Raw genomic sequence first — 20,741 nt, forward strand, 5'->3', positions numbered from 1 at the left:
GTGAGATGATCCCAAGAAATGCATAGCACGGTTGCAGGAGGTGCATTTTTAAATGTCTAAAATCATTTTCTTTCTTTTCCTTCACAACAGAGCAGACACCTTGGGCCCGGTCTGGGAAATTCAATGAAGCCAGACGCCTCCCTCCGGCCAGGAACATGAAGGGCTTATCGGGCAGCCGCTCCCAACACCAGATCCCTTTACCCCATGGGCTCGACTACGACCCCTACGTGCATGACTTCCACACGCACCATGGCTCGGACACCCGCCACACCTCCTACCTGCTCAGCCCGACAGAGAGCTGCCCTATGGACTTCCAACATCGCTACTCACCGCGGAGCTCCATTCACTCCGACTGTATGATGATGTCCCCGGTCGTGATGCCTCCCGTCGCCGTGTCCGACCACATCTCCAGCAGCACCTTCCCCCGGATGCACTACAGCTCTCCGTATTATGATTCAGCCACACGGGACGACTGCGTCGCCATAACAGCCTCTGCCACCTCGCCAGCCGTCGCCGCGGCTGCAGCCGCGGCCGCCGCCTCCTCGCACCACGCCGGCACCAAGAGCAATCGCCTCCCCGCTAATCTCTTGGATCAATTTGAGAAGCAAATGCCGCTACACCGCGATGGCTTCCACACCTTACAATACCAGCGTACATCCACCGCCGCCGAACAACGCAGCGAGAGTCCCGGCCGCATCAGACACCTTGTTCATTCGGTCCAGAAGCTCTTCACAAAGTCCCACTCCCTGGAGGGATCGTCCAAGATGAACGGCACAAAAGGCGGCGACATTACAGGAAGCGGATCAGGGAGTTACCATCACCACGGCCATCAGCCTAACAAACACGGCAGCAAGAGGAGCAAGAGCAAAGAACGCAAGCACCGGGCCGGCGGCTGGTGGAGCTCTGACGACAATCTGGATAGTGACAGCACCTACCGTACTCCCAGCGTCATGTCCCGACACCACGGGGAACACATCGCCCATTGTTACCCGGATCCCATACACGGACACCACTTTGGAGAAATGTCACTCAAGACCTCGAAGAGTAACAACGACGTCAAGTGCATAGCCTGTGACAGTATGGCAATGGCGCCCGAAGGCAAATTCATGAAGCGGAGCTCCTGGTCGACGCTGACAGTTAGCCAGGCAAAGGAGGCCTATAGGAAGTCATCACTCAACCTCGAGAAAACCATGATGCACACCGACCATAAGCCTTCGCGCACCTTTCACTATCTACAGGTTAGTAAGACGAAAGGATCAAATGTAGCAAAAGCGGTCCGAATATCTGGACGCACAAGCAACTCCCAAGCAGCAGCTGTTGAAAGGGTGTCAATACAGCAGCTCTCTGACTGGCGTTTAACAAGCTTATGAGTCCGCTGGCAGAATCTCGGCAGCTGCCACCTGGCCGCATTGAGCATGTTCTCATGAGAATTCCTTAGGAAGTCACACAAAAAAGTCATGCACGGTAATTAGTTTCCACAAGCAGCATTGGCAACGAGCAGAAACTTTCAGCACATTTTTCCCGCAATAATAATAATAAAAAATGTGATTGAACGTCTTCGTCTCAAAACGAAATACTGCATCCTTACCACTTAAAGATTATGTTCACCGAAAAGCAGTCGACTAAAATGCTAACGTATTAACGAGAGCTTCATTTCTCGGGAGGAAACAACCGACATTTCCCTTCTGTTTTTTGCTTGCTAAGCTATTTAATGACCTGGAAAGTGCATTATTACAGTTGGAGATAGAAGCTGAAGTAGACTGGATCTAATTCCCATGGGGGTGTGCTGTGTATCACTTAAATGCCGTCTTTACGTCGGTAGAAGCGAGAGCTTAGGCAACGCTCGTTTAGCTAATTGGGCCCTGTTGTCCTTGTAAATAACTGAAATGTGAAGGCTTTTTTCTTGCCCGCAAGGTACCTCAAGACGAGTGGGGAGGATACCCCGGCGAGAAGGATGACGAGATCCCGTGTCGGCGGATGAGGAGCAGTAGCTATGTGAAAGCCATGGGAGAGGTGGACGATGATAGCGGCGATTCCGAAAGCCCCAAGACCTCCCCGCAGAAAAGCGTTCGACCCGATGCTCTGGTCCTCAAGTCAGCCATGCAGAGACCCCATTTTGACACCCATAGGTAGGTCTGGTCCAATGTACCAGTTTTTATGATTTCTTCTATCAGATAACCAGCGTTTGAGTCATTGAAAGTGTACTCACAAACTAGAAAGTTCTATAGAATCACATCCCACCCGTCCCTGTTGCTGCGTATGTTTTTATTGCTCTCCATGAGTGTTTGCAGGCAGCGTGAAACAAAGGCAAAATGTGAGAAGGCAGGGAGGCGTCACGCATCTGCCACCCTTCAGCCACTTTGCGTCTATTTTCGTTGCTGCGGTCACAGCGGGGTTCTGATTACTCCGACTTTAATTCAAACATACTTCTTTTGTTGTGTTAGAGGGCAATCTCGCTATGGCATATGGTCCAAGGGAAATCGACATATCTTCGAATCTATACTCCGGAGTAATCAAGTCCATGTGTAACGTCTTATCTCTCAGCCCGGGCTACCGGTTGCACACCATGAGAGAAATGCGGGCCCACCCGAGCGTGACGCTGGACCCGGCCACCACCTTTCATCCGCCGCCCTTCCGCTCTCGCAACCAGAGCTACATGCGCGCTGTCAGCACCCTCAGTCAAGCTAGCTGCGTCAGTCAGGTGAGTGGCAACATGGAAATGCAAATAGATTTATTTTCGATTGTATCTTTAGACGGGTGTGACATTCAGCTAGTCTTATTGGAGGGCGACAGCTAATTGTGTTCTATAGACTGAGATAAATAAGCCTCAATTACCGTATTTTTCGAACTATAAGGCGCGCTTAAAATCTTTTCATTTTCTCAAAAATGCACCTTATAACTAGCCACGCCTTATGTATGAATGTCGAATTTAAATCGATAAAGTTTGGCTTATTTCTACTAATTTGTTTTCTTTAATTTACAGTAATGCACCTTACACGTTGCGCCCTATAGTCCGAAAAAAAATCCTATTTTTTTACATGATTGAACTACACTTGAAATTCAATTTTGTCTCTGAATTATGCACACACGCAAACAAGCATTCGATGTTCATTTTTTAGTTAACCTACAATTTCATCAGAAAGCCAATCTGCATGTCATTGATATCTAACTCACTTGTCATCTTGGTCTACCAATGACCCAGCTTCCTGACATACCAAATAGCAGACTGCCACTTACGTCACAAGATTAGCGGCTAGGCACAGGGGCTGTGAGACAAAGCATCATAATTAACCACACATCAACATTTCCAGGTATTTCCCTTTTCATACACCGCTATCAGTTGTGCGAGTCTGTTCTGGAGCTGCTTTGGACCCTGGTGGTTGCCACAGTAAAATGATTTGTTGAAGTCCGTTAATGGAGAACAAGTAAGAGGGGAAAATGTGTTTTTGTCCCAAATCTCAAAGAAGCATCTAATCATCTTAATATTGACTTTATTAAAAAGTGAAGTTTACATCAATTATTATCATCAGTGCCACACACTGTGGCAAGAGCAAATACGCCACTTTGAAGCTGAATTTATTTATTTTAGAAATGACTATTAAATGTACCTACTTTTACGGAAGATGGAAAAAAAAATGCTGTGCACTACCAAGCTAACATATTATGTGTGACTGTGTTTTTGATGTTGCCTTTCATGCAGTTTGAAGTTGGTCGGGAATTGTCAGTGGCCATGTCCTTATGCTAACACTCCTTCATATTTGCTGTGCAAAGGGGAAGAATCAAAGTGAGAAAGAGAAAGGAAGAGGAAAAATTAAGGACTGCTATTCCTGTTTTTGTCTCTCAGGTGAGTGAGACTGAGATCAATGGCCAGTTTGAGTCAGTTTGCGAGTCCGTTTTTAGCGAAGTAGAATCCCAGGCTATGGAGGCCTTGGACCTGCCGGGTTCGTTCCGCACTCGAAGCCACAGTTACCTCCGTGCAATACAGGCTGGTTATTCCCAAGATGACGACTGCTTGCCTTCAATGACATCCTCCACTGTCACTTCAACTCTCAGATCCACAACAGGTAAAACAATAACCCGCTAACTGAGAGAGGGCTTAGATTACATAACCTCATGCATCACTTGCACAAACTTGACATACCTACATATGTACAGTGGGGAACCCTTGAATTTCTTTCTTTTTTTTTAGAAGTTTTTGCATCACCCTGAATGTTTAGATGGATTTGCTTACATGTCTCCATGCTTAGTTTTTGGGGTGGGAGGGCTCGAGTGCACTCATCACCACACAACAGCACAACTACATGACATAGCATGTCTACAAAAAAAAAATACAAAAAGGGCCCCGCGCATGGGAAACTGTGGTGTTCTATGTTTACAATAGATGTGTTGTCAGAAGGGCATGGGCAAGAGGTCAGGGAATGGTAGGCTTTTAGAAAATATTTGGGTCAAGACAAACAACTGCTCTGATTGGCTCAAAACTAGAACCATACGATCACATTAAGGTAAGTCGACAAACAAATTTATATTCCCTGGCCAGTTGCATTTGCTGTTTACCGTAAAGAGTAAAGCTATGAACCCTATTGAAACATTTTTTTCTTTAAATATGTGCTCACTATAGCCAGCTTTTTTTGTACTTTCCTTTTCTGTCAATTTCAAATGGAAACCGATGTGTGTGTTTATTTTTTGGTTTGTTTCTTGTTCAATTTGGAATTATGTATTTTATTTGAACCGACCAACTTCGGTTTGGTTTCCATCTACAATTTCAGAAGCACTGAGGATACGATAGATGAGTACTCTCCAATCCCACCGTCTTATTTGCTGAACTTGAATTGGCAAATTTACAGCTAACATTTTGGAAGGGCTCCCCTGGTGGTGATTAGCAGCCAGCTCCTATCCAAGCTTATCTCTCCTAGGATGCAATATTTACACTGTTCCGAGGAAATAGCGGCCGAGAAATTGTTACTGGGGATTCCTTCGATGAATTTTTTTGAGGCTAGCAAACGCTTAGTTTATGTCCGAATTTGATCCCGTGTGGTGCTCTGTAAGGGCAGACGAGCTGCCAACCCCCCCTTCTCCATTTGACCAACCATCTCTTGGGAAAAGAACAACTGGAAGCATCAGTGATGATTGTTGCAGGTATTTTATTAATCCTGAAGCATACATATATCTATGTATATGTGTTTGCACTGCCTTCTCAGTGATTAAAATAGCCACTAATCGGGTAAACAACTCACTCGATTTGTGACGACAGAAGCAACGCTGACTTTTGTGAGTTGTTTGCAATGTCGCTATTAAGTGTGCGTTAGATAAATGGAAATATTTGTATACTTCCCAAAACTTCAACTGCTTTCATTTTTTTTTTTTTTTGCATAAAATCGCCACTGTCTCAGATGTATCATACATATGTGAACATCTTTGTTTTTTTTCTTCTTCTTCTTCCCATCAAAGTGTGGCTTCTTGTTAAAAAGCGGCGAAGTCTACCCTTTTGGCATTGAGTGTCAGCTGTCTTTGACTGTGGGATTGCAGCCATGAAGTTGGAAGTAGAAGGTCAAATTAGACACCTTGGACCAAATATGTTCAATAGGGTTCATAACTGTTTCTTGGTCCAGTGGCTTGTGGATCGATCACTCTCTTAACATCTTTTCGTTTTGCACTAAATGGCACAAAACTAAACCCTTTTTTTGGGGGGATGAATCCATTCTCAAGAAAGCAAATGCTGATTTGATGATGATTGATGTGTGTGACCCCTTTTCTGTGCTGTGCAGTAAAAAAAAAAAAAAGATGGCAAGACGCTTGTTATTCTTTGACATGACTGAGAAGGCAGTGTAAAACGCGAAAAGCCTACAGTATGTGAGTTCCGTGACACAATTTAAGATGGCTAAACAGCAAAAAAAAAAAAAAAGAATACTGAAAAAAACCATCACAATTGAGTTGTCCGGAATTGCCTGCTGCTGACTCACATACCGTATGCTTGTCATAGATATCTGTAGAAGACTCCAGTTGAGAACCTCAATCAGAAGCCACTCCAGCTGTTCCTTTCACCTTGCATATTCAAATTTTTCTTCCAGAGGGATATGATGTTGTGGATGCGACCTCTTTTCTAAATGACGACATGATAGAGGACGATGATGGTGCCAGCTCCTCTGCCTATGCAGAGCTGGAGAGGCTGGAGAGGGAGACGGTGGCCGCTCGCAGCCAGCACAGTACTAGCTCCACCGTAACGGCCATCTCAGTGCCCCCGGCGACACCGCCGTCATACAGGGTCCCCAGTGCCTCACCCATGGCCACAACTGAGCCACCGGTCCCTCAAGCCATCCAGGCCTTCAAGGAATCGGCAAATATGGTGGCCGCCTTCAACATGCAGTGGAAAGATGAGATCTCGGCCATGCGCTACGAGCTAGCCGAGCTCCGGCGAGATGTCTGCGGGGAGCTGAAGACTTTCAACAGCAATTTCTTCAACTTCACTCAGTGCTACAATATGTGGACATTGTGTCGTGAGCCGTGCAGCGACGGCACCACGCAAACGCAAGATCGAGTCTCCGTCGGAATCCAAGCGGGATCCAGCTGGTCCATTCGGCAGCACACGCAGGACAAATCAGTCATGTGTCAACCTGAACCGGCGCCGTTTAGCATCATGGATTTAATGAACCCGCCCCGCATTGAGATCATAGAGGGAACCCCCGAGAGCACACCCGAGGGCTCGGGCAGTCCCGCCAGCCCGCTTCCCATGGAGGACTTCCCGTGGGAGATCAACAAAAATCAAAGGGTGCCCAAACCGCAAGAAATGTGTGGCCACACAGGCGGTCACAGAAGTGCCAGTCTTGAACTGTGGTGCAGGAAGTACACCAGCGGGCCCATGTCATATATGTCTATGTCATTCTAGTCACGCTCATCCGTCACTACCAAGAACCAGGTGAGGAAGCCATGGGAAAACCGATTGAACATCCATAGTCCCTTTACTCTCTGTCAGCTGTCAAACAGGTTCAAAAAGTTCTTTTAACAGCCTCCACCTTCAGACTGAGCTGTGAATGTGAGCGAGATGGTAGCTGATCAATCGATCAACAAGTGCCAACAAGAGCAGCATTGTCTTTCCTCAATTGTCTTTAAAAAAAAAAAAAATTAACTTGAGCAAACGAGCTACGTAATATCTGACGGTCAGCTGATGAAGTTGGTTTGTCCCTGCACAACGCGGATCTTAACTCGTGTTCATTTCCGTTTCTCCATGTCGAGACTTAACTCCGCCGCCTGCGTATACTGTGAATAACTTTATAAACCCTCAAAATTATTTTGTAAAGAATGCATCATGTGTATTTAATTGAAGTTATTTTCATCAAAGCGTCCGTCACACGTCGACCTTTGCTTAGTTTTTAAGCCAACTTTGAATATTTCACTCACAATAAAGTTGATGTGGGGTTGACCACCAAAATTATCTTTCAATAAAGTGAAAAAGGACCGTTTGGTTTACAATCCAGTGTAGCTTGCGGTTATGAACCTTCAAATGAAAAGGTCTCACAACATGCAAATGAGGAAAAACAATCAAATGATCACGTAGAACAAATGGTAATGGCTTCAAAAGTTCCATTTAACTTCCTGTCATGTTTGTATATAATGTGTACAATTTTGTATAGATATATCAAATATATTCAAATATTTACTGTACTGGTTGTACTGGTTGCAGTTCAAACATACTGTGTTGGATGAGCAGTTGAGATAGGTTAGTAAAGAATCGTTAACTTTAGTTGGAAACCAAACACAGCACCTTTTTCCAAGTCTTTGAGGTCATTTATTTCTTCATGTCCATCACTTGGGTGGTAGCAATGGTCACTGAAAGTTGATTGCCTCAACAGTCAAAAAAAAAAATCCCAGTTTGAGTTGTAAAAGTTTGGACAAAAAAAAAAAAAAAAAGATAAGTCCCCCTAATGTAGACAATCAGAGGTGCAGTATGGTACCGGTGAATGTACTGAAACCGCCTCACTAGTGATGGCCAAGCTGGGCTCCTGACTGATCTTAATGGGTAGGAGCTGCTGGTTGACTTTGTCGGTCATGACTTTGCAAATGATAGTAGCCCGTTAGCCGCTAGCATTCCCGATCTTGTAGTCCCGAGGTACAGATCGCTGGAGAATTGTGATGTATCACAGCCCTGACTTAAATGTGAACCTGCCAATGGGGACTACTGTGCTGAGTGAGAATGGAGCTTCTTCCCACTTTGTGCAACCAAAAGGCAATCGTTGCAGCAATTCCATCCAAATTTTAATAACATTTTTTTAAAGCAATTTTGTAAAATTAAAAAAAAAAAGCACTAATAAATGACGGTGAGGCTGTTCACATTAAACATCACATTAAAAAAATAAATAAATACAAGTTGTCGCTTTGAAAAAGTAATTCCATCAAATACAGCAGACTGGCTATTTGCTTCCCATTAAACTCCTTTAACTTCCTATAATTGACTTTGCAAGGATGCAACTAGTCAAAACGGACCCAACAGCGCCTCTGCTGGTTGCAGTTGAGTACAGCACACCATTCACACACACCCATCAGTTTCAAATGATCAACAGAATAACTCCAAATGATCTGCTCATCCCCAGCAGTAATAAATTATTACGCCGAATAATTTTCTTTCGGGTACCGGAACGCATATTTTACAGCAGAACTATGAAATAAAGGGTGATAGATGGCTAAAAGCTCAAATTCATTGTTGCTATAGCCCAAATGTGCAATACCGACAATTTTCTGTTCTATAAATGTCAAATAAAAAGCAGGTTTATCACTATGTCATTGAAGGCACATGACTGTGAAATATATAGCTTATTATGTGTATACAGTATATTGAAAAAAATAAGACATTATTTGACGGAATTGCAATGGCATTCCTCAATAATATTTTCTCCTTTGCTGGGGGAATGCAAGGTGATTTTAAGGTGCTGGCTAATCATGATGTCTCCAATCTGTATTCATTCATTCTATGCAAATTCTTAGTTCTTTGGTGTATTTTTGGAAGGTTAAGTCATATTGAGTTGCTTGTGATAGAATGGTCTTTTCTTTTTGCTGGCATTTTCTTTTCAAATTATATCGTAGTAAGATAAATGTATTATTTGCAGTTCTTATCACATTCGCATCTTTTGCTGGTGATCTTATTTTGTAGTAGCATTATGTACTCACAAGTAGTTTTAAATTGTTGATTTGAAATACAGTGCAAAGTCATATTTTTGTATAAAAAAAAAAGAAAGAAGGAAAAAGAAAGGGGGAAAAAAAATCAGCCAACCGATTATGATTCATCTTGAATTTCATCATTTTTCCAAAGATTGTACTCTCGATTTAAAAAAAGAAATGTAGCAACAACATTGGTCTATAAAGGAGAATCAGAATAAAAATAGGGAGGAAATCGGGATAGAGAATCTTTTTTTTTTTTTTTAAATTAAATATATAATTGCCTGTTTGCTTATTTATCCCAATACATTTGTTTGAATATTCTGTTGAGGATATGTTGTCACTCAGAGATCTAACAAAATAACTGTGCCAAATGTATTACATACACTTATTAGGACTTATTAAGCTTCTTTTTTTTTTGGTTCTCTTCGTGGAAATGTGCTTCTCTGCTAACTTTCAGGGATTTCACACTGGAATGTTTCATGAATCAGATTCAGTCCATGTTCCAAAACAACATCCCACCCTTTTGAATACAATGGCTTTCGCTTGCATTCGTTAACTCGTGCTTCTATTTTGTAAATGAACGAATCATGTATGTAATACTCTTGCTTTCAATTTCCGTTTGCTTACTGTGGTGTTTTTGTGAATTTTTATTCCAAATTTTCTTGGCCTTATGTATTTTTCATAAATTGATATAAAAGATGGAATTAAAAATGCTTACAATGTTTATGCTGATGCTAATTTAATGGGGGTCATAGCTTTACATCCGACAAAACAGCACACAACCAGTTGTTTACACTAAAACACATTAAAAGAGCTCTTTTTTTTCTTTTTTTTTCTTTTTTTAAGGAAAGCTGTCATTTTTTGGGTTGGTTATTATTTCCTTTTTCTTTTATTCCCCATTTTAGGCGCCCGTAGCTTAGCTGGGGGGCGTAGAGAGTACGGTAGGTCTGGTAGGGAACAGTTTTATTCTTTCTTTCTTTTATATGTTTCATCCATTTTGTCCGACCCATTGACATTTTTCACTTGGTAGGAATGAAAATAATGTCATGTTTGTCATGCTAGTGTATTTTAATTGTCTTCATTTTTCTCACCTTCAAGTCAGTGGAACGTTTGTTTAGCAGTACTCGATAAAGGAATAAAACGAAGTACTGTAGTTGCCATTTTGTTAGCGGTAGCACATTGTATTGATTTATGTTGACAACTTTTCAAAGGATAACTTAAAAGAATGATTTTTTTTCCCATATATATTTAGTTTTGATCAGATTATTTTCATTTCTTTCAAATTTACAGTCATCAATTTGAACCCTAACGCATCCTCTTTGCTTTAACCATTGAACAGAATTGATTGTGGCTACTCTATCTTTGTCTTTTAAATATACTGGCATGCGGTGAGGCAGGTTACGATCAAATAAACAGCTTTGTTCTACAAACCAGCACAAATCAATGCTATTATCATAGCCCTGAATAATCATAATAATAGTTTCACTGTTGAAATTCTCAGGTTTGACAAATCACATTGCGTGTGTTAAATTAGTTTCTTTCATTCTATGGCCCTTATAGTCATAATTTTGCTCCCTGGCTAATTTTTCGAGTACAGCTTGACAATTTTAAAAATTTCTTGCAATCAACACACGCTGATCATTTTAATGTGCAGCGAGGTTAGTATGAGCAACACACACATTACAACATGACACACAAAAGTCAACGTGAAATCACATAAACCTCATTTCAAGAAAAAAGATATACAAATATACCTCGTTGACACTGATTTGTATTGGTTTGTTGTGAGACTATCATACATGTAAGGTTGCATCCATGGGGGCATCACCACTGTATGTATCTATGTATGTGGCAACCAAACAACATGCTTGTTTTATTGTGCAAACCTCTATTTACATTACAGTCAATATATACATTAAACAAACAAAAAAAACAGCCTACCTTGTAGAAGAAGTCGAAAATCCGACGGCAGAATCATCAGGTGTCCGAGATGTCCTCTGTCAGATCACTCATACATCTCTTCATCTTCTCACCCATTTTCATCAACCGGCCCTCACGCTCGAGAAGACATGGCGATAATACAGCCTGTGACATGCAGATGCACAAAATAGATATAAGGAACACAATTGGAGGGTGTATATTTTTAGGAACACGACAATCAATAACTTCAATGGTACTGGAGAAAACCCAGCCAGCCATTTTGTTTCTTGAGTTGCAGGTGAGCTGGAGACGATCCCAGCTGACTTTGGAGCAAACAGTAGACTGTTTGCCAACCATGGAGCGACCTTATTGCTCTTATTAAAAAATGCATTTGTGTTGACTGTAATCACCCTCTTCAGGTTTCGACCAAGCAGTAGTTTATTTACCGTATTTTCCGCAATGTAAGACGCACCTAAAAACCTCCAATTTTCTCAAAAGCCGCCTTATAATCAGGCGCGCCTTATATATGGACCGATATTGAGCCACTACAGCAGGCGTGTCAAAAGTCCGTCCCGCGGGCCAAATGTACATATCTTATATATGGACAAAGTTTTAAAACGGGCCATTCATTGAAGGTGCGCCTTATAATCCGGTGCGCTTTATAGTGCGGAAAATACGGTAGTTGCATTCTTTACAGTGTTCACATCTTACCGGGTCTCAACATATCCAATAAGTACTGCCCAATGTGGCTAACATGACCCCAGGAAACAATTTTGATCTCTTGACTAGGCACAATATTAAAAAGAGGTTGAATTACCATTTATTTGCGAAGACTATGGTACAATATTACATTTCAATTATCAAAATTGATACGATTTTGTTTTGGTTAGGTTCTTTTTCCTCGCAAGGACATAAAGTCACCGCTAAGCAACGCGCAAAGATAAAATGTTTACCGTCAAAGGATATTTTTTTTTTGTGTGGTTTCGAGGCTTTCGAAAACTACTATTTATTCTAATCTCGACCAACGTATAATTGTCCACGCAAAAATGAAATGAGGCAGGATTAGCATCACACGCACACCACACAATCACTCTGTTCCATCTCCAGCCCCCATGCTCATGCACAGCTCGTCAGTCATTGCACGTCATTAAGCACCAAGCCGCCCTGATCTGCGTCAGAGCGGCCTCTCACCAGCCTCTCTGCCAGCCCGACATCGCAACTGTGGCAAAGGCGGCGGCGTCTGGCGCGAGTGGATCGGGTTGCACGGCGGGCGGGGAGTGACTATTTCAATTGTTGCGACCATCATTTGGTCCAGATCACCAAAAAATGGACAGTATTTCGTATATGGTCCGTTCTAGTCGTACTTAATATCGAGACCTTGTCTGTCATTGTGTCAAATTGTACTCTACGTGCTGTAATACAGCAAGTAATGATGTCAAAAGAAACAAAATGAAGGCACTCAGATTTGTCTTTGCTTAAATCCTAATTGGCTGATCAGATGCAACGCGAAATTCCCCAAATTTGATTCTTGTCTCGTGAATATGTGTATGTATTGTACATGAAGATAACATGTCTGTTTTTGAGATTATGCATGCGTAGTATGATATCATGATACATGGGCAACATCGATTTGAATTCAGCATTTTGTCGAGCATTTCGATTTTTTTCAAGGCACTATTTGAAAGCCGACAGCTAAAATAAAAAATGGTTTTGCCTGAAATATTTGCCCACTGTATGATGACGTTGGAAATTGTAAAAGAAACACAGGTAGAAAAAAAATGGACAACCAGAGCTATTTCATATTAGCAGTTTTAAAATGTCACCAATCAAGCTCAGTCAATCCAGAATAACTGTGTTCCTTTCCTGACCGATGTAACAAATGCAAGGAAAACACGTCAATAATTGCTTTGGAATTCAGTCTGCTTTGCTATGTAAATGTAGTCCGCGAGCGTTTCTATCTGTGTCACACTTGGCCGAGTCTCCAATAACTGGCTCTGCTTGGCTCTTGCAGGCATTCAGTTTCGTCTCCCTACTTCGTGCAGTGTGGACCGTGCTCAGCCACCGCAAGGTACCAGTCAGTCGTCATCATTTCGATTTGATCCAGTGTAGGAAGGTTTTTTTTTTTTTTCCTGCACTTTTAATTAATTCAAAAAAAGAAAATCCAGTCGCTGCGCTCTTTCGTTTGCAGTCTTTCAGCTGATGGCCAAGTCTGTATGTAAGATGCTCAGTGTTGAAAATGAAGTCAGATGGCTCCAAAGTGTATAAATAGACAATGTGGTGTTTCAATATTGCCTGAGTCACAAAGCTTCCATTTGGAAGCCACCTACAGTCTCCTGCAGCACTGCAGCCTCTTCAAGTTGGAAGGAAGTCAAGTCTGTGATGGGATTTGTCTTAACAGAATTCCGCTGGTTTTGTTGCACTTAATTAGCTCTCAGCCAAGTAGTCTGCTTGAGCGTGTGTGTGTGTTGTGACTACAATTGTTAACATTGATGTGTGTTTTAGCAGGCAACAGATCTCCTTGAGTTATCTCAACTTAATGAATTTGAAAAATTTCCGAGCTCCCATTGTGCTTTTTAGTCGCTTGCCTTTGGTGATTTTTTTTCTCTCCTCCCATTAAGTTTGGCTTGTATTCATTTTTCCATCCTTCTTTTGCCTTTTCCTCGTCCTGTCATCCTGCTTGTGCTATCCAGCGGTGTCATATCCTCCTAGTTACAAGAAGACCCCACCTCCCGTGCCCCCGCGCGCCACCACCAAGCCTCTTATCTCTGTGACAGCCCAGAGCAGCACTGAATCCACCCAAGATGCCTACCAGGACGGGAGGCGATCCCGAGGCGGTCTGTGGGCCACCGACAGCCTCGGACGTCCCATCTACAACTCCATGGACAGCCTGGACAGCTCCAAAGCGGTCACGATGGCCATGGAGTCTGCAGCGCCCAAGAGGCACGCATCTTTGGGCAGCCACAGCTCCATCCAGACTTGCGACAAAGCCGTGTTGGTATCCAAGGCGGAAGAGTACCTCAAAACTCCAAGATCCTCCATCGGGATACAGGCACGTACAGCAAAACCACGAAACTACAATCGTCTTGAATCTACAATGGACTGTCAATTTGCGGCGGGTCTTCAACAGGTGGAAACTGCGACAGAATCCGAGACTGAAAGCAAAGGTCTTCCTCAGTTTCACTCTATAGGTATCCAGGTGGAGGATCACAAAAGGTATGTGGTGCCACCACTTTGACATTTCATCACGTCCAGGAGTTCCACGTCAATTCTAATCACATGACCTCCTCACGTTTAGGCGAGGTCGGGTGAAGCGCTCCAACAGCGTTACCACCGCCGTGCAAGCCGACATGGAGCTAGAGGGCTTCCCCTCCATGGAAGACAAGGGTCTGCAGTTCGGTGGCGCTTTCGGGCGCCACTCTGAGCCGAGCACCCCCACGCAGTACGGGGCCATCCGTACAGTGCGCACGCAAGGCCTGTTCAGCTACAGGGAGGACTACCGGACCTCCAGCGGGCCCCCCAGCCCGCAGCCTGCACCCTGGCTTGTTGAACCCAGCCTGGAGGCCAGCGAGACGGGTCGAGTGTCTCCTCTTCGCAGGGACGGCAGCTGGTTCATGCAGCTTCTTCACAATGAATCCAAAAGGATGGAGGGATGGTGTAAAGAGATGGAGGGGGAGGCGGAGGAACACGATCTGTCGGAGGAGAGTGAGCATCTTTTCGGTTTTCTCTTCAATCTGACTGGAGTTGTGTCTTGAATATCTCTACGTTTGCAGTTCTAGGAAAAATCCGGAGTGCGGTGGGAAGCGCTCAGCTGCTCATGTCCCAAAAGTTTCAGCAGTTTTACTGGCTATGTCAGCAAAATCTGGTGAGTGATGGGACAACAAAACCTTCATGTACTATTGACAAGCCCCCCCCCCCCCCCCCCCCCATGCTTTTAATTTGCTTCTTAGAGAGTTGCATTATGGGAAAAGATATCCTGAGCTTTGACAAGCTGGTTCGCCCTCCAGCAATAGACCCCAGCAATCAATAGAGGAACAGTCCCTTCGCCGCTGTCGAGCCATCTGAAAACGAAAGGGGAATTCCAAATCGGAAGCACATGAGCCCTTCCATTAATGCACAAAGGCAGCAGTTTGAAATTGAGAGTAATGGACTGTATTCTTTGTCCTCAAGACTTTTTTTTTTTTGGCTACAGAGCACACTGACCGCAACATTATGACCAGCTGACACAATCCATTATGATCAGAAGAGCTGCAGGGTAAAATTAATAAAAGAATAATTATCTACATTTATAGAGAGAATAAAATCGAATTTGCCCAATATGTTGCAATGAGCACAAACCAGGTGTCCATGAAGTAGCCACAGCACATCATTTCAAACGACTGCAAATTGACCCTAAAAATAAACAAATATGAACAGTTTAATGAATAAAAATACTCACCGAGACAAAATCCATCATTTTATGTCCTTACGAGGTTTAATTAAATTAAAATATCGTGTTGCATGTATGTGTGTGTGTGTGTCAGATAATTCATCGATTTATGTCTCTTGCTCGTTGAAGCCCTTTCAGACCTGTTTGAGGCAACAATGACTATAAAATACATAAATTCGTAACAGATTAAAAATAAAAACATTCAAAATAAGCACAAAAAGGATAAAATAGCCAGGCGTTTTGGAAAGTTTACCTGTGCATTTTCTTCTGGACGTAATGCATGACGTGAAGTGGCACGATTGGTGTTTTGCTGCCACCTAGTGGCAGTCAAGGTAAAAAGGGTTGTTTGTGGTTTGACTATGAACTGGGTTGATTGACGCAAAATATAGCCACTAAAGTGTGTGTTGCTCTCTTCTTTCCCTATTTCTTTTTTTGTTTTCTCTTCTTTTCTTAAAACAAGGACCCAAGCGCCATGCCCAGACCCACATCTCAGGACCTGGCCGGATTCTGGGACCTCTTGCAGCTTTCCATTGAAGACGTCACTGCCAAATTTGAAGAGCTGCAGCAGATCAAGAGCAACAAGTGGCAACTGCTGGGGAGTCCTGAGAAGAAGGTATCGAAATTGGAACTCCATAACCATTTCCATGGAGATGTGTTCCATGTCTTCTTGTCTTTCCAAAGGATCAAAAGTGGATTCCCCCTCTGACCAAGAGGCCCAGCAGGGGCCGTGGCGGGGTCATGCGAGAGCGATCGCTGGATCTCCAGGACCGCCAGCGGCAGGAAGCCCGCAGACGGCTCATGGCCGCCAAGCGAGCGGCTTCGTTCAGACAGAACTCAGCTACCGAGCGAGCCGACAGCATCGAGATCTACATCCCGGAAGCTCAGACGAGGCTTTGAGGTCCGCGGATTCATCCTTGATTTCCGCTTTGCTCATTTTTTGCTTTCTTCATTCAACACCAGCTCCCGGCGTCACATCTTGCTTCCGTCGCCCACTTTAAGATGTGTTGCCATTCTTTAGATTCTTACGCTTCTCGATTTTTTTTTTTTCAAAAGTCAGCCTCCAAATCAATTCAACTCCTAATTCTGAGGAGTGTGGTGCTTGCAGCAAGCTCAAACGTTCCAACTTTAGCCTTTTAGAGCTGCTATTGCCCCGAATCAACACCTGATTTCAATATTTTCTGTACTTTCAATTAATATTTGGTACACTGAGAGTTTGTTAGTCAAGTCGTAATTGTTCCTCTCTCTAAAAAAAAAAAAAACTAAAAAACTTCAGTTATTTCAACCTTCATCCATTTGATTCATGGAACTCATTTTGCTGCTGGATGCGTTCACGTTGCAGAACACATTCGTCGACGAGAGATTGCGCAAGAGGGGAGTACAGAACAGCATTTTTTGCGCCTTACGATATTCATGTTTGTATTTCCAAGGGAAATGTAGTTTGTGGAGCTCACGTGATAATGTTGCAGTTGAATTGCAAAGGACGGTTGCCGTTTTTTTTCCCTCCATGCCATTCTATTCGGATATTGCGACAAATTGCATTTGGTATTGACGGGATTGTTGGTTGATTTAACAGAGCATTTGTACGGGTTGATTAGGGCATGCTCCCACGCTGCAACCTTTAGCTCAGATTACGCACACACACAAAACATCATTTAGTCAACAAAGGGTGCAAATGACACTTTAACACTCGTCAGTTACTCTAGTCAACGGTGCTGCTTTTTACTCTCCAAGTGTTGTCCTTAACCCGGGCCTATGCGCACACAGACACGCTCAAGGACTTTTTAAAACAGAGATTTATCAACATGGTGCCCGTTTGTCTCTGCGCTGGTTGTGTGTGTGTGTGCTCCAATGTGACGTTAGGAAGGATCATCTTTGCAATGCGTTTGCCCAAAATAGTCTTTCGGTTTTCTATATTAATGGCAGAAAAGCTCTCATGCTATGTTAGCACTAGCAGCCAGTAAACTAAATGTACCTATAAAGTGACAGCTTCATAATCCTTAAGATTGTTCACTTGTAATTAGGTGAGTTGTGCCGTTTGTTCCCATGGCAACCACAGAGCCCTGACTTACTTCAGTAGTTTGTGGTTGGTGGACCAGCCAGGATAAGGAAATAAAAAAAAAAGGGATTTGATGCCACAAATGTTCTCACAAGCTTTGCTATAGTTGTCGCCAAAGGTGTCTGGTGGTATATAGGTCAGGGTTCTCAGTCAAGTTCTTCCACACCCAACTCATAAGAGCGTGCCAGATGAGGACTTTTCTCATAACTTCCCACAAAAGTGTCCAAAATGTCTTCTTGGTGTGCTTGGAGGAGAAAAAAAAAAGACGGATGGGCCACTAAGGAGCCCAGTACCATTTCTTAATACAACATGAATGAATTTAAATCATAGAACATAAAGACCATATAGATTTAGCCTATTTCACTCAATTCCATACTAACAACATAAAATGATAAAATATTTAATTGATCTGGTTGGATTGTAAATCAGTCACACTAATGCATGTAAATTTCCCGATGAAAATCAGCTTTCGAATTTGGATTAGTGGATGGAGGGAAGGTTGGCAGTGTGTGTTCTAAACATCGGCGAGTTCTTTCCTGCATCACACACACACACAGCAATTGTAGGACTACCTATTCAAGCAGATGTGTGTGTTTGTGTGTTTGTAGTGTTGTGTAGTGAGGAATTTACAGGGTTTTAGATAGTGGGCTTAAAAAGATGTGCATCATGTGACTTGCACACAGTAACTGGTATCATGCGGGGCTATTAGTACATATTAAATAATCATGATATCATATATGTGCATAAGCCAAAAATATTTGCTATAATGGGGCTTGGGCAACTATGTACATGACAATTCCTCAGGTGCCTTATGGTGTTGTCCATGTTGATGGTTACTGCTGCTGCTGCGACTTCTTCTTAGCGTTATAAAGGGCTGTAAACTGGTTGGAGTCAGATTTAAGTCGGAGGCACTGCAACATTCAAATTCACACTTCATCATGTGTTATAAGAGCGCGAGAGGAAACGCATCAGGGTTTTCCTATCGTGATTTTAAAATATTTCAAATATATCTTTCTAGTTTTGGAGCGCAAGGGAGAGAGGGAATAAGACTTTTGCAAACATCTGCTCTTACTTTGAATGACCATCAGTCTTCTGTGATATCGCTTAACTTGTTGTTTGGGTGGTTTTTAAATCACTGAATTCTCAATAAACAAAAAAAAAAATGGTTAACAGTAATCGGGGATAAATGTTTTTGATACACTAACGCAAATAACATTTTATCCGATTAATTAATGTAATAATCGATAAAATAATCTAAACATATTGACAGCCCTAGAGAAGGACAATTTAAAAATGTAACTTAAAATTAAATTTGAAAGTAATTGGGGATAAATGTTTTAAATGCACAAATGCAAATAACATTTTATCCGATTATTCGATTCATTAATGTTATAATCGATAAAATAATATAAACATATTAAAAAATGACAGCCCCAGAGTAGGACAATTTTAAAATGTAACTTAAATTTAAATTTGAAAGTAATCAGGGATAAATGTTTTAAATGCACTAATGCAAATAACATTTTATCCGATTATTCTATTCATTAATGTAATAATCGATAAAATAATCTAAACATATTAAAAAAATGACAGCCCTAGAGTAGGACAATTTAAACATGCAACTTAAATTTAAAATTAAATTTATCTGCTGTGATTGTTTTTTATTATTTTTTTTATTCGGACAACAGGAACGTGAAAAGCTAATAGGCTCGTCTTGTTACCTCACTGCATGGTCGTAGAGGGCTCGTGGCAAACTCGGCAGGTGGGCTTGGAGGCCAAGTCTGCGTACTATGCACCATTAGTATGTTTGTGTTTTCGGGAGGACGGTGGGGGGTTACGATTTAACTTTTAAATCGACCTACTTCGGCGCGCCAACTGAATCAGTCAACATCAGAAAGTTGCAACTGGTGCTCAATGTATGTTTTTTAGGTTCATTCAGACAATCGACACACACTCACACACACTAACCCCAACTGATTGATCTTTAATTGAGAAGCATTTACTAGTTTTGTGCACTGCAAAGATGTCCTTCACTTGTTGTGCTCTCTCTTCTCATAAAATCATGGATGACATCACCCCATCGTCGACACCCGGCTCTATCTGCTCCTCAAGCAATAAGCTTAGTTTACATGCTTAATAGCTGGGTGGTACTTCAATTTCTTTTTCATTTTTCAATCATCCCACACTCTGCTTTTCAGAACAATATTGATATGATTATGTCACCGCTTCCAGAAGCCCACTTGAACCCACTCACAAGCATTGTTAGTATATCTATTTTTTATATAATAATTTCATTATGAGGAGAGAGAGCAGTCACACTGCTGTTTGCCTTTGATGGAGAAGTGTGTCGTGTTGTGGACGTTGGTAGAAAAAAAAATGATTTAATTTAATAAAATAAAATAAAAAAAAAAGGCCTTTCAAAGGGTTTTGGAATTATAAGAAATGTGATGGCATAAAGATGGTAATTGTAATTCTATTTTGAAATGTTGAGAAAAATGGATATAAATGCCAAATATTCTGTATTTGTACAAAAACTATATACATATATAAATATATATATAATATATGCCTAATTTGAATGGAACTATTTTACGCGCTTGACCATGTTTTTGTTGTTTCAAGGAGTTCTTTTTTCTGTCCACATGATTTTATAGGCTCTTCAGATAGCATGCAGGGTAGTGAAAATGAATGTATTATTTAGTGTTTGATTGCTGCTCACTATTACAGCATTCTACAGATTGGTTAGTGTTTATAAGATTCTTTTCAAAATGAATATTTCCTTTAAGAGGTTTCTTTACCCCGGGCACATTTACCGTACATTTTGGATTCAACAATTCATTCATTTTTTTTCCTTCTTGCTTTGTGTTTAAAAGTATAATTTGAGTCTTTAAAACTACTGCCGTCCACCGTGTGTAAATAAAGATGCAAATTAAACTTTTTGAAGAAAACATGGGGGTTGTGCGGCATTTGCTTGTAATGAAACATTCCAACCTTCCCTGTTGTCATAGTAACAGTCGGCTCTTTTTAAAAGTTATTTTTACTGTACAGTGAACCTGCATGCCTTTTTTTTGGTGGAATTGTTTTGCTGTGAGAGGCCACCGGGACAATATAGAAGTCCTGAATGGGGGAGAGATGCAACTCACCTATGGTCAAGCAGAAGATGTGAAGAAATGCATTTTCTTGATGATC

General features: G+C 42.0%; 2 protein-coding genes across 2 annotated transcripts; both read left to right on the plus strand.

Annotated features, from left to right (window-relative positions):
* Positions 1–155: 155 nt before the first annotated feature.
* Positions 156–9,808, plus strand: dlgap2b (discs, large (Drosophila) homolog-associated protein 2b). Its single transcript, XM_061269910.1, has 5 exons — positions 156–1,238; positions 1,915–2,129; positions 2,545–2,701; positions 3,845–4,064; positions 6,069–9,808. The coding sequence occupies exons 1-5, from the start codon at positions 156–158 to the stop codon at positions 6,881–6,883; spliced, it is 2,490 nt and encodes an 829-aa protein (XP_061125894.1). The 3' UTR covers positions 6,884–9,808.
* Positions 9,809–14,759: 4,951 nt separating this feature from the next.
* LOC133146322 (disks large-associated protein 2-like) lies at positions 14,760–20,494 on the plus strand. The gene is made up of 3 exons (XM_061269911.1): positions 14,760–14,932; positions 15,957–16,109; positions 16,178–20,494. The coding sequence occupies exons 1-3, from the start codon at positions 14,885–14,887 to the stop codon at positions 16,391–16,393; spliced, it is 417 nt and encodes a 138-aa protein (XP_061125895.1). The 5' UTR covers positions 14,760–14,884; the 3' UTR covers positions 16,394–20,494.
* Positions 20,495–20,741: the final 247 nt, after the last annotated feature.

This window comes from Syngnathus typhle, linkage group LG22, assembly GCF_033458585.1.
Source record: "Syngnathus typhle isolate RoL2023-S1 ecotype Sweden linkage group LG22, RoL_Styp_1.0, whole genome shotgun sequence".
NCBI classification, from domain to species: Eukaryota; Metazoa; Chordata; class Actinopteri; order Syngnathiformes; family Syngnathidae; genus Syngnathus; species Syngnathus typhle.

Coding starts and splice junctions, on each gene's coding strand:
- LOC133146322 (XM_061269911.1), top strand. CDS start 14,885: ATGTCCCAAAAGTTTCAGCAGTTTTACTGGCTATGTCAGCAAAATCTG. Junction 14,933..15,956: donor GGCTATGTCAGCAAAATCTG/GTGAGTGATGGG, acceptor TCTTAAAACAAG/GACCCAAGCGCCATGCCCAG. Junction 16,110..16,177: donor TGGGGAGTCCTGAGAAGAAG/GTATCGAAATTG, acceptor GTCTTTCCAAAG/GATCAAAAGTGGATTCCCCC.
- dlgap2b (XM_061269910.1), top strand. CDS start 156: ATGAAGGGCTTATCGGGCAGCCGCTCCCAACACCAGATCCCTTTACCC. Junction 1,239..1,914: donor GCACCTTTCACTATCTACAG/GTTAGTAAGACG, acceptor CTTGCCCGCAAG/GTACCTCAAGACGAGTGGGG. Junction 2,702..3,844: donor AAGCTAGCTGCGTCAGTCAG/GTGAGTGGCAAC, acceptor TTTGTCTCTCAG/GTGAGTGAGACTGAGATCAA.